Raw genomic sequence first — 15,945 nt, forward strand, 5'->3', positions numbered from 1 at the left:
AAATATGATGCCCATCTTCAAAAAGGGCTGGAAAGATGATCCTGACAGCTACAGTCTCACCTCGGTGCCAGGGAAGGTTATGAAATGGATAATCTCAGGGGACATCATGGATCAATTAAAGGTCAATCAGGGGATCAGGCCCAGTCAGCAGGACTGGGGAAGTAATGCTGCCCCTGTACTCAGCACTGGTGAGGTCTCATCTCAAGTAGTGTGTTCAGTTTTAGACACCTCAGTACAAGGACATGGAGGTGCTGGAGCAGGTCCAAAGAAGGCCAACAATGCTTATGAAGGGCTTGGAGAATACTACCTATGAGAGGAGATTTTAGGAACTTGGACTGTTTAGTCTGGGGAAAAGGATGCTAAGGAGGGACATTATTGCTCTCTTCCAATATCTGAAAGGTGCTTATGGTGAGAGTGGGGTTGGTCTCTTCTCACTGGTGACAGGACGAGGGGAAATGGCCTCAAGTTGCACCAGGGGAGGTTTATATTGGATATTATTAAAAACTTCTTTACAGAAATGTTAAGCACTGGAATGGGTTTAACAGGAGGTGGTTGAGTCGCCATCTCTGAACATGTTTTAAAACTGTTTGGATGTGGTGCTCAGGGACATAATTTAGAGGAGGGTTGTTAGTTAGGGTACTATGGTTAGGTTGTGGTTGGAACTGATGATCTTTAAAGTATTTTCCAACCTGAGCAATTTAATGATTCTATCATATGCTTTGCTGGCTATTTCAGCTTAGAATTTTGCTACTGAATACACACATGTATTCTTCACATGCTGGACAAGAGAAGACACAGACACTTGCCCCCCAGCAGCTGGCACCACGCACAAGGGGTGTGACCAACAGCCCAGCTTCAGCCACAGGTTTGAGCCCCACACTTGCCTCATTTGCGCTGGTTCCCTTCAGCAGCTGGTTTGGAAGCACACACCTTTCCTGCCCTAGTGGCCAGGAGTAGGGTACTCCACTTGAGTAGTAGACATCACAGGCTGGAGCTTCCAATACCCTGATCTGACTCCAGTTGCTGGCACCCAGTCCACTCATACCAGTTCTCCCAGCAGTTGGAAAAAGTCCTGGCTAATCTGACCTACTGTAAATATATACTATGTGACAGACAGATGTGACAGCGTTCTCGAGTTACAAACCCCGATGTTTTACATATCCAAAAACTAGGCATACAAAATTGATCAAACAAACCACCCTCAAACAAATTTTCTCACTTTCTTTATTTGGAGTTGAGAGAGTCTAGATAACTGTCTGGGTTGTAAACACTGACAACACAGATGTAAAAACTAAAAGTAATCTAGAACGTAACATTAGTAATGAACTGGACTATCCACTATAAACTGAGTTTCATCTTATTCTGAATTTAAGCTGGGTGTGTGCCTCGGTGGCGTAGTGGTTGAAGACGCCGCCTTGCAACACTGGGGCCCAGAGCTCGAATCCCCCCTGTGGCGCAAGTGGTAGAAGTGCTGCTCTGCTACACAGAGGCTCGAATCCCGGGGGCTGGACTCGATGATCTCTAAGGTCCCTTCCGACCCGCACGAAACTATGAAAAGATAGGAAAACGTAGGAAAGAAGACACTATGTGCAATAATCTATTAATTTATAGCTTTATTTTGCATACTTTACAGAGTTCACTACATATTCTCTCTTTCTTGGTAATACCTGTCACCCCAAATTGATAGCAAGACTCTCCACACATCTTGTATCTCTCCTTATTTATTTTTTAGATGTACAGTGATGTATTCTCAAGTTGTACTAAAAATAACTTTATCCATATGCCATGAAGTTGTACCTTTAAGTCATCAAGGACTATCTCATTTTATATTTAAAGTTCAAATCAACTATCTGAAACCCAGTAATGTACTTGCCTTTTTTCGCAGAGTTTTCTTTACTTCTTTATTCCTCAGGCTATAGATAAGAGGATTGACCAGGGGAGTGAGAATAGTATAAAAAACAGACAAAACTTTGTTTGGAGATATTTGAATACTGTGATGAGGAAGGACATAGACAGCTAATATTGACCAGTAAAAAAGTAATACCACAAGAAGATGCGAAGAACAGGTGGAAAAGGCCTTTATCCTTCCAGTGGAAGAAGGAATTCTCATGACTGTAATAATGATGTAGAGATAGGATGAGAAGGTCAAGAGAAATGGAGGCAGGGAGCATACACCTGCCACAAAAGAAGTGACAAGTCCCACCATGTGAGTGTCACTGCAGGACAGTTTCATCATTGGAAAGGAGTCACAGAAGAAATGTTCAATTTCATTAGGGCCACAGAAATCTAAGTCTGAGATCAGGAATGTTAATATAGAATTAGACAGAAAACCACTTACCCAAGATGCAGCACCTAGCTGGAGACAGAACTTGTGGTTCATAAGGAATAAATAGTTCAGGGGTTTGCACACTGCTAGGTACCTATCATAAGACATGACTGCTAGAAGATAACATTCTGCAGCTGCCAAGCAACCGAAGAAATAGTACTGTGTAAAACAACCGACAACTGATATACTTCTGTCTCCACTCAGATAACTGAGCAACACCCTTGGCAAGATGTTTGAGCTGCAGCAGATATCCAGGCAAGACAGATTGCTCAGGAAGAAGTACATCGGGGTGTGAAGAGACCGATCAGCTACCACCAGTACAATGATGAAGGTGTTCCCTGTTATGGTCATAATATAGGTCATCAGGAACATTAGGAAGAGAAGGCAATCCAGCTCAGGGCCATTTCCAAATCCAAGGAGAATAAACTCTGTAACAACTGTTTTGTTTTTCCATTCTAGTTGTGACATAACTTTTCTTAGTGATGACAAAGGAAATACTGCATGCTGCGCTTGTGCAGATCTGCACCAGCAGAGGTGAATCACTCTTGATGTTGCTGCTTCTGAAACGCACCACTCACTGCCTCACAGTCCTCAGATCTGCTGTTTGGTCTCCATAAGTGTTCAGCACACACTGATGAATGTCAGTGGATAAATTTTTTTCTGTATGGAGGAATACAATGACACACTTTTGCTTTGAACACACTTCCATGTGTTGTGGCTTAATCTGGAGGGTGGCTCAGTGCCACACAGTCGCTCACTCACACCCCTGATTCTCAGTGGAGAAGAGAGCTGGAAAAGAACAAAAGTAAAAATGGCTTGATATAAAATTGTTTTCTAAGATAAAGAAAAGGAAAAAGATAATAGTTATGATGATGATATATATTTATATCTATAAAAATGCATGTAACAATAGACATACAAGCAATTCCTCACCACCCCTTGACCGCTGCCCAGCTAAGCCACTGAGCAGCATAAGAGCCAGATGAACTTTCACTCTTTTCAAAACCACATGATGTCGTATAGTATGGAATACCCCTTTGGCCTGTTTAATTCAGCTGTCCTAACTCCATTCCCTTCCAGCTCCTTAGTCCCTTCACTGAGAACGGCCTTGGCTCAGTACAACACTACTTAGAATTGGCGTGTTATTAACACCATTTTTTTCCTAGAGCCAAAACATAACATCATTCCAGGGACTCTGAAGAAAAATCCATCCCAGCTAAAACTAAGACACCATGTCAGACACCATTCTGTCAGAGTGCCCCTCTGCTGCCATCTGTTACATGGCAAGAAAACATAATGGACTATTGGTGGGAAAGTTCAATCTACCGCCGTGCCACCAATGTCTGCTTCAGTCAACATAAATACATTTGTTATCTGTGAATTTTCAAATGGAATGTGTAGAGTTGCAATGAGACATTCAACTCAAAAGTCTGAGTATGCCTCTTTACTAGGCTTCTCTAATATACCAGAGAAAAGTATCCCTGGCTTCACAATCACGCTTTATTCACGCCATCGGTTTTTGTCTCCATTTCTAGTCTACAGAGAGAAGAGAGCGCTTTGGACTGTTAATTCATTCAGCATGTTTTCTAAGTCTACTCTGTATGAGCAAATTCATTTACCGACATTGTCTGTTTCTTTCCACTGGTAAGAATAGGAATTTAGATGTTAGTTCAGAAGTCAGCACTTCCTCTCTGGTGTTACTTACCACCTGCAGGCACTACAGAGAGATTAGTAGGCACTATAGCAGTGTAGGCTACGTGAAGACACCCATCTAGTAACTTAAATCTGGAATACTTACAATGGCATGTCTTTTTGAGACTGAACATTTCTTTCCACATGTTTAATATGAAATTTCCTATTAAAGTCGTATTAATTCAAAACCCTGATACTTAACTTCTGACAACTCAAACTGTGGAAAGCGTGTCTCATTCCTGGGCCAACTACCGCAGTTTTCGGACCAGTATTGTTTCTTACCTGAAAGGTCAGGAATGTTGAAATACAGTTCAACAGACTTCCATTTCTCAAGGTTTGGCATCAAACTATTTCCCACCCCCCCACCCTCCCCCCCCAAATCAAGGAATTCTATTTTCACATGGAAAAAAAAGAATGGAATGGAAAGAAAAGAAAAGAAAAGAAAAGAAAAGAAAAGAAAAGAAAAGAAAAGAAAAGAAAAGAAAAGAAAAGAAAAGAAAAGAAAAGAAAAGAAAAGAAAAGAAAAGAAAAGAAAAGAAAAGAAAAGAAAAGAAAAGAAAAAAGAAAAGAAAGAAGAAAAAAAAATTACAGCTCTCTGCTTGGCAAGGACTTCTCCATGCCCAATAATTTTAATATGTTTTAACATTTTCCTCTATTTAACCAGTACATACCAACTCTTCATTTCTGTTCAGTCAGTTCAAACTGTTTCTTCCTTCACCTCATTCCTTAAAAGCCTTTTCAGAGTGGAGACTAATGAACCACCCCAGGGCTAATCAAGTAAACAAAAGCCTTAGGGAGATTGTTCTCATCCACCTTGAATATACATAAACAGCTATTCTTCTTCACAGTTTGGTTGGAATTAGTATCATGTCAGCATATAGTTTGATTATTTTGGAGTGAAAGATTTCTATGGTGATCACCATTCTGTGTAGTCAGTGCTCCCACTGCAATATACAGGTGTTTAAGTCTAGAACTCACTATGACCTGCATTCAGTGCCAGACCTGCACATCATCCCTGTAGGTGTTCAAGACCAGGTTGGATGGGGCCCTGGATAACCTGTTCTAGTACCAGATCTGGAGGTTGGTGGCTCTGCCTGTGGCAGTGGGGTTGGAACTTGGTGATTCATGGGGTCCCTTCCAACTCAAGTGGTTCTATGATTCTATGAAAACTCATGTTTTGCCAGCAAAAACATTGTAATAAGGGAAATGCAGTGGGTAGGCAGCTAAAAACAAGCACTAGTCTACACTTCCCTTCCGGATGGAAAAATGACTACAGTGATCAGGCTAGGTATCTTTAAAAGGCAATGTCTACCTGCATATGTTTGTGATTTCTCTGACAGCTTTTCAGATATCTTTGTGGAAATGCCTGAAGGATGGTTGAATTTATGGGGAGACTAGCACTAGCACAGCTTTGCATCTGCTTGTTAAGCTGTGAAAAGTAAAAAGAGATAAGCATGTGTGGAAACACAGAAACTACAACCAAAAAGTGAAATCCTCCAAACATAGAAAGAGAAATGATACCACTAAACACCACTAGATGGAAGGGTAATCAAAATAAACCAGAATATGAAGGAATGCTAGAATCACAGGGGTTGATAGGGACCTCCGCAGATTGCCTAGTCCACACATGTCCACCTTGCTAGTTTTAAATCTTTATTACTCTCTTTTTCTTACCGTCCTCCCAATCTTTGACACAGACTGCACCGTACCTCTGAAGTTACACTCCTTTTTTCATTCTGAAAACTAGAAACTTTATTCTACTTCTTTAATTCTATTTGTTTTAATTGAGCATTTGGTTAGAAAGAGAGAGAAAGCAATGCCTGAATTCATGCACTTCCAAGCTCATAAAGGACAGAGATAAACAATGTTACCAGAACTCCTGATGCTGACTGCAACAGTAGCTGTGCTGACAGAGCCAGGCAAAGGAAATAAGGGAACTGAGAGCACACAGGCTGGCTGAGAAGCGATCTCTGAAGCTAAAGCAGAGCACAGCAAACGATGCATGCTGAACTGAGATACACACGAAAAATAAGATGAGCAGTAAACAGAGGAACGGACATATTGCAGGCATTGTATTTCCCAGTGCAGGACCCCTTACAGGTCACGCACACAGGGGCTACGTGCTCTGCAAGAATCTGCCTTGACACTGATGGTTCAGAGATTTCACTATTACTTGAGACTAAATGCTGCTGCAGTGCCAATGGCACTTCAAAGGAGGTTTGGACCAAGCGACCATGCAGTCTCCAGACATCTCTTCTAACCAACATCTCTGTGAGCCTATGGACCTGGTTTACCCAGTTCTAAACTGCAGAGCATCTTTTAATCCCTTTGTTAAGCCTGCTTTGTGCTTGAGTTGAACCAGAAACCAGTATTCATGTTTTTCAGGACACTTCTGTGTGAGCCTGAGTTGGTTCATCCATTCCCCAGGCCGGTTCCATCTGTAAAGGGTGCAGCAGAACCGTGCCACACGACCACCAGTATCCCAACTATTCTTTAACTGTGCCAAAATATATGGGGTCTTACACCAAGAAACTGCTTCATCTCATTGTTTCGATGAAAAGATGTGTGGACTTCAAACTGAGAATATGTTTAAGTGGTTTTCAGAACAGAGAAAATAAAGGAAATAGTTTTTCTTTCTTTGCATCAGACCAATACACTTGTTCTGAGCTCAGCAAAGCCTTCCCAGTTGTGACAACTGAATGAATTCACATATCCTGCCTCACTACTTAGCTCCTCTGCTTTAGCTCCAAGTCAATGAGAGAGACAGGAGTTGCAAGCAGGGGCAAATGGGGCATGGATGGGACCTTACCCTTCCTGCCATGACAACAGCTGCATCAACTGTAATACAACAGAAAGGCCCAGAACAGGAGAATTATATTTCAGTTATCCTTTTCACCTGATAAATTAAATGCAGAACAGAATGAAATAACTGGACATAATTGAGTGGACATCCAGCTTTGTACTTGTCTCTATAATATCTGATAACTATATTTTTTGGAGAAGGCTGTGTTGGATTCTCAGTTGGTTCATTCATTGCACAAGTATCTATTAGATTTCCAACCACCGAGATTTATTTCTTCTCGTTCGAAGTCCACATCATCATTTACATGGTCAAGAACATAAATAATGTTGGAAAAAAATTAGTATTAAATTCTAAGAAAAAATATTCAAGTCAATAATAAGAGAAGAAAAATGTATTTTACATATTAAAAATGAAAACAACTGTTATAAATTGTTATAAATTGTTGAGGAATATGATTTAGCTGGGAAGTATTGGTAATGGTTGGACTAGATGATCTTCTAGGTCTTTTCCAACCTTGATAATTGATAAATGTGATTCTGTGAAATATAAGGGCCTTAAATGTTTGCTTTTATGTGATAGACGTTTTTAACAAAACGTCTGTGTTGGCACTTACGATTTTAAGTTGTGTAATATTCCCTTTTAGTATTGATGTCTATTTACAACATCTGTGAAGGGTCTGTAACCTGAATGTGACAGGGAAAAACTAACAGACTGCTACTGGAATCTTTCCACTGGGTCCACGTAACAGGCTATTGACCAAAATCTGAAATAGCTCTTCTAATCATCAACAGCAATCTTACACAAATTAGATCAGACCCAGAGGACCTGATTAACTTTAAAATGCCTTACAGACTGAAAGCATCAATTTTGCTCCTCCTGCCCTCCTCTGTGGAGTCAAAATGGGACTGTATAACATACACTAGTTCAGCTGGGCACACACAGGATCAGGATGCAAGTCAGGCAGACAGCAGGGGTTCTACTTCCATGGAAAATTGCATTTCTGAGGACTGAAATTAAATGCGGTCTTTCTTCTTCTTCTTCTTTTTTTTTTTTTTTTTCCCCTTCACTCTGTTACTCTGTAATTCCCATCCTGCAACAACTCTTTTTAGCAGCTGGAGATGGGCAAATCCCTAGCATGGGAAGCATTAATATCAGTGTAGTGCTGTCATTATAGGGATGCCACTGACAGAGGCAGATGGGGGCTCTGCCAGAGGAGAGCCACGTCTTATTTACCAGGATAGTTTCTGAAAACATACTTTGCTGACAGGGAAGCATGAATGAGAGAACACGAACCATCCTTTGTCATTAATTGATTGATATTTGCACCAACATTTGAAAGACTGACTATCATTGTTATGTCCCAGAGGCCTTACCCAGAGACTTGCGCTTGTTCACTCCTTCTAAATCAGGAACCAAGATTCTCCCCACCGTTTGCCACTTAGGCTCTCTCTTCCCCTGCCCTCCCACACATACCCTTTGTTTGACCCCATCAAAACTACAATGACTAAGCTTTAATAATTTTAATAATAAGCTTTTTATTGAAAGCAAAGAGCTCCGTTCACCCCCACCCATTTTCTTTGGCATTTGGAAGTTGGATCCAGCTTCTGACCAGAGATGCCTCACGGCTGATGAGTACGGATTTGTGCTGGGCGCAGCAGCTGATGCACTCTCCAGGGAAGGAAATTTCCAGTGTTCCTTGCAGTTCATCTGTTCTTTCTCACTCACTGGACGTACTGCTCTCTCTTTTTTCCTCTCCTTTGCCAAAGTCTTGAGTTAGTGGAGTTAAATCATTAAACAGATCCCTGCTGAACCTGAGTATTACACAAACATTTAAAACATATTTGGGAGAAAGACTGAAGAATCACATCAATCAACAGCCCAGGTAGATTCAGAGGACTCGGGAATATTAAGAAACCATCAAATGGTTCAAATGTTCCTGCAGAGCTTTTCTATAGAAGTTCATGTTCCAAATATTTTCAGTCTGTTCAATTCCCTTCCAACACGTGCAGCAGAATTATTTCCCATACCTGAAATGAAATCTTACAACGAGCTTTTCTATGTTTCTTGAATTCAACTTCTTTGAAGCAGACATAAGTTTTGGGCTGTATTTTTTTGCTGTATTTTTCATTATCTGTGGTAATACTAAAGTGGATAAATAACTATATTAAATAAACACATTCCCCTAATTTTTCTGCCTGGCTCCCCATAATTCTGCAACCGGGCATTCCTCCTCTTCAGTTCTCCTAAGCCTTATGGGCAGTTTCAATCAGATTAGGAAGCATAAGGTTCGAATAGGAATCTTATCTTAGGTTCCTAATTTGAACAACAAATTTGGACAACTGGAGAAGAAGCTCTCCTAGAGCAAGGTTTCCCTCCCAAGGACAGCAGAGGTAGATCACTGGAATTCCCTAAAGGCAGACCTCGTCCACCAAATGCAGATGCCTAGTCTTAGAGATAAAGACAGTGTTGTTTGTGGAGAAGGACAGAAGCACTGCAAGCAGAGCGGCTCACCAGCTTCCTTAAATTGAACCTCAGTTAGATCCTTAGGTTAGGCAGCCTTGATTACATCTTCACTGTCTACAGAACAAGGAAGATCTCCTGGAGGATGGAGCTCCTGAGATCATTTGTCCCCGCTGAGATGGGACACGTGGAGCTCAGCTATCATACTGTCTGCCCAGCAGTGGCCAAAGGGCCCTACACACGACAGAGGACAGGGCAGGGAAGTTGGGACTGTTATGGCGGGGAGCTGAAGAACCAAGAGAGAAACCCGGAAGAAGTAATTTGCTCCTCTTAGGATTTATTTTTGCTCATTAGTTCTTCTGCTCATAAAACATTTCTTCAAGTATGTCAGTTGCTTTTACTTACTCTTTCACATACCAAATGCATTCCATGTGCACCTGTGCAGGAGTAACAGCCAAGTCCATCCTTTCTGCACCATACACAAATCCTGTAGTACAGGAACATATCTTCTGTGGGAGGATTTACTGATATTGCAGGCCAACTGTCTAACTCTTACAGGAACAACCACTGCACTGATTCTTGCTTACATTTTTAATCTTTCTCTGGCTCTTGGCCATTTCCTAAGGAAATGAAACACGCCTGCATTGTTCCCTCCAGCAGACAGATGAGAAAAAGTCTGTTTTGAACTGTAGGCAGGTCAGTCTCCACTAGCCATTTTTAAAGAGATGGAAAAAAATTCAGCTCGCTTTAGGATTAATCCTACTCTTTCCCATTTAAAATCAATTTTCAGTTTTTGTAATCAGTTTGGTTGCCTCCCAAATCCAGTAAAGCGGATACTTTATTGCCAACTCTTCATTTCTGGTACCAAGTTCTTGATAAGGGCTATGTCAAAGACAACACTTGTTGATCTGCACAGAATTTTCGGTATAGCGTCTCACATAGGTTCTTTGTCTAAATAAAGCAGTGGATGACACATACACCTTCGCAATTATTTTTTCTAACGATCTCCATTTTGAAGGTTACAAAATACCACTGATGTTGTTTCAAGTAACAAGGATTCTTAGCATTCTAGACTTTCCCTTGACTAAGTACTTGGCTGAAATCCATTTTTTATGTATATTAGCATTCTAATCTCCCTGCAGCACTCACAAATTAATACTTTTACTCATTTGAATGAAGACACAACATTTAATAAGCCAATGTATAACTCAGCTGAGAAGACCAAGATTTTCAGCCTGATTTCAAAGTAACCTCAAAATGTAGCAAGTTTTTAACCTTGTGATTAACACAATGCAACAAGGTAAAGTCACCAAATACCTAATCACTATTACGAATCGTCCTCCATGGGAATTCAGAAGACAAATAAAAAACTGTTGCCTAATGAAAGCTTTAATGCCATGAGAGCTGAAACCACTGGCTCAGAATCAATTGAAAACCTGAAACAATAAGTTCAGTACACTTGATTACTGCCCCGCCCCCTCCCACCTCCCCCAGTTGGAAAACACCCTTTGTTCCATCCTATAAAAATTATGTTGTCAGAAAAATATGGTATTTTGTCAAGGATTTCTGCATCATGACTGTCCACTCACTTGGTGCTGGAGCAACAGTTCTGTCCAGGCTGTCCGTTCTGGGCAAATGGCCACAGAACGTGCACCAGTAGCCAAATTCCCAGCCAGTAGTTGAACAGTCTATTTGCATACTATGCAGATACACGGTGGGAAAACAAACAAAAAAAAAACCAAACAGAAAAGAAACAAACAAAACAAAACAACAACAACAACAACAAAAACCAACAAGAAACAAAACAAGCAAACAAAAAAAAAAAACCCAACCAAATACCTCTAGTAATTCCAAACCTAGAAGAGAAGGCAGAGAAGTTTGGGAAGAAACTCTATGAAGAGATCTGGATTCATATCTACGAAATCAGATTTAGTGTTCATCTCTATGAATGTACTTTCTAGAGGTATGTATAATGACATCTTTTGGATCCTGAATGAAAATCATACTGATAACATGCTGCTACAGCTCTGGTAGAGCAGGGCTCAAAGACTTCCTGGTGACCACAGCTGGGCAAATGGGAACCCCACACCTTGTAGTGTTGTACCTGCCAACAGAATCTGAGAGAAAGAAAAAAGGACAAAGCGGTTGAATCCATCTTATGGAGAAACAGTTAAATGTGATGAGCCATGCTTTCTGGGACGTGAGCAAATGCCTTCCAAAGGGAAGCAGAAAGTGGCCACCAAGTCGTACTTGGTTTATGCATGACCACCCTACTTAAACCAGTAAAACATAAAGATATATTGAACCAAACTAAAGTGGAAGTACATCGTAACCCTGTAAATACCCAACCCCATCATAACAGAGAAACAAAAAATAAAAGATTACGATGAAGAAAAAAAAAATCAAAAAATACTAATTATAACTGAGATCCCAGCTAAAAACTTGCTACTAAAAAAGTTGACCTCAGTGTTTATACCATTACAACAACAAAAAACTTGTGAGCGGAATAACATAAAGAACCACAAAGGAGAAACAAAATAAATTTAACAAGTATTTATTAATCAAAAAAAGAAACAGAACGAAGATGAAAAGTTTGTATCCATATACGGCAGTAAAGTCCCCCGGCGCGCTCCAACTTCCCCATTAGCAAAGGCGCGCGTCCCCCGGCGAGCTCCCATCTACCCCCTAGCCAAGGCGCGCGTCCCTCTAAAACCTAACCTCGGCTGGCGCACTAAATCTAACCTCGGCTGGCGCACTAAATCTAACCTCGGCTGGCGCACTAAATCTAACCTCGGCTGGCGCACTAAATCTAACCTCGGCTGGCGCACTAAATCTAACCTCCGCCGGCGCACTAAATCTAACCTCGGCTGGCGCACTAAATCTAACCTCGGCTGGCGCACTAAAACTAACCTCGGCTGGCGCACTAAAACTAACCTCGGCTGGCGCACTAAATCTAACCTCGGCTGGCGCACTAAATCTAACCTCGGCTGGCGCACTAAATCTAACCTCGGCTGGCGCACTAAATCTAACCTCGGCTGGCGCACTAAAACTAACCTCGGCTGGCGCACTAAATCTAACCTCGGCTGGCGCACTAAATCTAACCTCGGCTGGCGCACTAAAACTAACCTCCGCCGGCGCACTAAATCTAACCTCGGCTGGCGCACTAAAACTAACCTCCGCCGGCGCACTAAATCTAACCTCGGCTGGCGCACTAAAACTAACCTCGGCTGGCGCACTAAATCTAACCTCGGCTGGCGCACTAAATCTAACCTCCGCCGGCGCACTAAAACTAACCTCGGCTGGCGCACTAAATCTAACCTCGGCTGGCGCACTAAATCTAACCTCGGCTGGCGCACTAAATCTAACCTCGGCTGGCGCACTAAATCTAACCTCCGCCGGCGCACTAAATCTAACCTCGGCTGGCGCACTAAATCTAACCTCGGCTGGCGCACTAAATCTAACCTCGGCTGGCGCACTAAATCTAACCTCCGCCGGCGCACTAAATCTAACCTCCGCCGGCGCGGAGTCCCCCGGCGCGCTCCCACCTCCCCCTTAGTCAAAGCGAGAGTCCCCCGTCGCGGGTCCCACGCCGCGCTCCCACCTCCCTCTTAGTGCTATCGCGCGTCCTCTGTCGCGGGTCCCCCGCCGCGATCCCACCTCCCCCTTAATCAAGGCGAGCGTCCCCCATCGCGCTCTCACCTCCCTCTTAGTCAAGGCGAGCGTTCCCCGTACCGGGTCCCTCGCCGCGCCCCCACCTCCCCCTTAGTCAAGGAGAGCGTCCCCCGTCGCGCTCCCACCTCCCCCTTAATCAAGGCGCGCGTTCCCTGTCCCGGGTCCCCCGTCGCGCTCCCACCTCCCCCTTAGTCAAGGCGAGAGTCCCCCGCCGCGGGTCCCCCGCCGTGTTCCCACCTCCCCCTTAATCAAGGCGAGAGTCCCCCGCTGCGGGTCCCCCGCCGTGTTCCCAAATCCACCTTAGTCAAGTCGAGCGTCCCCCGGCTCGCTCCCACCTCCCCCTTAGTCAAAGCGAGAGTCCCCCGTCGCGGGTCCCCCGCCGCGCTCCCACCTCCCTCTTAGTGATATCGCGCGTCCTCTGTCGCGGGTCCCCCGCCGCCATCTCACCTCCCCCTTAATCAGGGCGCGCGTCCGCCGTCGCGGGTCCCACGCCTCGCTCCCTCCTCCCCCTTCATCAAGGCGAGCGTCCCCCGTCGCGCTCCCACCTCCCCCTTAATCAAGTCGCGCGTTCCCCGTCCCGGGTCCCTCGCCGCGCTCCCACCTCCCTCTTAGTCAAGGCGAGCGTCTCCCGTCGCGGGTCCCCCGCCGTATTCCCACCTCCCTCTTAGTCAAGGCGAGCGTTCCCCGTCACGGGTCCCTCGCCGCGCTCCCACCTCCCCCTTAGTTCTATCGCGCGTCCTATGTCGCGGGTCCCCCGCCGCGCTCCCACCTCCGGTTTAGCCATGATGAGCGTCCCCCGCCGCGCTCCCACCTCCCCTTTAGTCAAGGCGCGCGTCCCCCGTCGCGGGTACCCCGTTGCGCTCCCACCTCCCACTTAGTCAAGGCTAGCGTCCCACGCCGTGCTCCCACCTCCCCCTTAGTCATATCGCGCGTCCTCTATCGCGGGTCGCCCGCCGCGATCCCACCTCCCCCTTAATCAAGGCGAGCATCCCCCGTCGCGCTCCCACCTTCCCCTTAGTTATATCGCGCGTCCTATGTCGCGTCCCCCGTCGCGCTCCCACCTCCGGTTTAGCCAAGACGAGCGTCCCCCGCCGCGCTTCCACCTCCCCCTTAATCAAGGCGAGCATCCCCCGCCGCGGGTCCCTCGCCGCGCTCCCACCCCACCCTTAGTCAAGGCGAGCGTCCCCCGTCGCGCTCCCACCTCCCCCTTAGTCATACCGCGCGTCGTCCGTCGCGGGTTCCCCGCCGCGCTCCCACCTCTCCCTTAGTCAAAGAGAGCGTCCCCCGCCGCGCTCCCACCTCCTGTTCCCGTCCCCTCAACGGGCTACCTCCATCCTCACCGCGCTGTGCTCCCATCCTCCGCCACCGGTCCCATCCTCTGCCGTGCTCCCGTCCTCCGCCGTGCTCCCTTTTCCTGTACGTGATGGTGTTTGATTATTAACTGCATTATGCCCGTTTATCTCGGAAATAGGAGTCTAGGAGTACATGTCATTGAGGGATTGCATTTTTGGCCATATATTTCAGGCACTTGAGGATCAAGGAGTTGACTACTCAAGGGACTGGAAAGAGTCTGGAGAAGTCATGGCTGTCAGGTGAAGTTCCTCGTGTGCCATCAAGTTCCTGTAACCATCAGGAAGATCAACCTGATATCATGGTCATCTACGACGAGTTATGACTAAGGTACTAACACAACAGGAAGGAATATTTAAAATGATTGCCCTACCATCTCCAAAGATCTACGCTCATAGGGGAAAAAAAATCCACAAGTAACCCATCTCCAGTCTGCCCTGAAATGGGGCCTATCAGAGGTGGACCGGGTCCTTTTCCCTGGTGTTCTGTCCGTGTTTCAGGCTGTGACTCAATCGTTATCATACAGTGACTCAAGGAACTTACACGTCTGCACCTCAATGCTGTGCTAAGGCACACGGAAGGGAGGAAGACAGTACAGGATAACCAGCATGACTTCACAAAGCGTAGGCCCTGCCCGACCAAACTTGTCCCTTTGTGATTTAAGTGCATCAGTGATGTAAGAACGGAATGCTGTTTCTCTATTAGATATTGAAAAGGGGAGATGGAGCTGAAGAAGTAGAGTACCACGTATTTGGATTTCGTAACTTCTCCTTAAAAACGGCTGATGTTTACAAGTAGAAATACCATCTCTGTTAGTAGCACAGTTTAGAAATACAGTCGCTGAATGATGGGATTCATTATTGCTTGCAAAAATATTGTACGGCTATTCTGTTTGGATAAAAGACCCTCAGCAAAAGTAAAACAGACTTAACAAACATCACAGAAGTCAGGGCCTTTACACAAGGCTGCGTAGCCTTGCTCTGTGGGTAGGCTGGGATGGAACAGGCAGGCATCAAGACGCTCCCCTCTAACCTCCTTCCAAGCTTATCTCTAGGCAAGGATGAGCAGATGTCCAGAAACAACAACCAAGTACTGAATGAGCACCTGTGCAAACTTAACTCATCGGTGAGATATACTTAGCTAGCAAAAATTAATGCTTATTCAGTATTCACATGTTTAGTTGAGCATCAGGAAGATTGCGAACCTAAAATACTCAGCCAATGAGGAACCAGGGGAGAAAGAGCAATAGGGCACAAAAGATGGAACACTTTTCTCTACATTGAAAAGGATTTGAATGACAAGTTGTGTCCCTCAGGGGTCAGGGCCCTTGAACAACTTCATCAGGGGAGCTGGCCAAGACAGCCCCCAAAGGGCCCTTCCCTTCCCACTCTTGGTACAAGGACTTGACGGTTCTGGGTTGGGCCCCACTGGGCTTCACGCTGCAGCACAGCCCTGCAGCTGCTCAGCACCGCTGAGGAAAATGGCAACCGAAACGTGAGAGCAGCTGTACCCATAGTTAAAACGCAACTACTCACCGCCCACCGACGACCGCACAGCGCCATCCAGCGCGGGCTCCACAACCGCCGAACAACGTCTGCCCTCCACGAAGCGTTATGACGCCCGCCTTACGTCACGTGGTACG

At 45.0% G+C, this 15,945-nt stretch overlaps 1 protein-coding gene and 1 long non-coding RNA gene across 2 annotated transcripts; both read right to left on the bottom strand.

Annotated features, from left to right (window-relative positions):
* Nucleotides 1–1,598: 1,598 nt before the first annotated feature.
* On the bottom strand, nt 1,599–5,945 carry LOC107318673 (olfactory receptor 5AP2-like). Its single transcript, XM_015872793.3, has one exon. It carries the CDS (start codon nt 2,792–2,794, stop codon nt 1,847–1,849), a length of 948 nt encoding a protein of 315 aa, XP_015728279.2. The 5' UTR covers nt 2,795–5,945; the 3' UTR covers nt 1,599–1,846.
* A 2,386-nt stretch (nt 5,946–8,331) lies between these two features.
* On the bottom strand, nt 8,332–15,938 carry LOC146758481 (uncharacterized). The gene is made up of 3 exons (XR_014934506.1): nt 15,839–15,938; nt 14,294–14,367; nt 8,332–8,632 (listed from the first exon to the last, which is right to left on the bottom strand). It is a non-coding gene; the product is annotated as an uncharacterized LOC146758481 (long non-coding RNA).
* Between the last annotated feature and the right edge of the window lie 7 nt (nt 15,939–15,945).

The sequence above is a fragment of the Coturnix japonica genome, chromosome 14, assembly GCF_054131305.1.
Source record: "Coturnix japonica strain WE chromosome 14, WE-NBRP24, whole genome shotgun sequence".
NCBI lineage: Eukaryota > Metazoa > Chordata > Aves > Galliformes > Phasianidae > Coturnix > Coturnix japonica.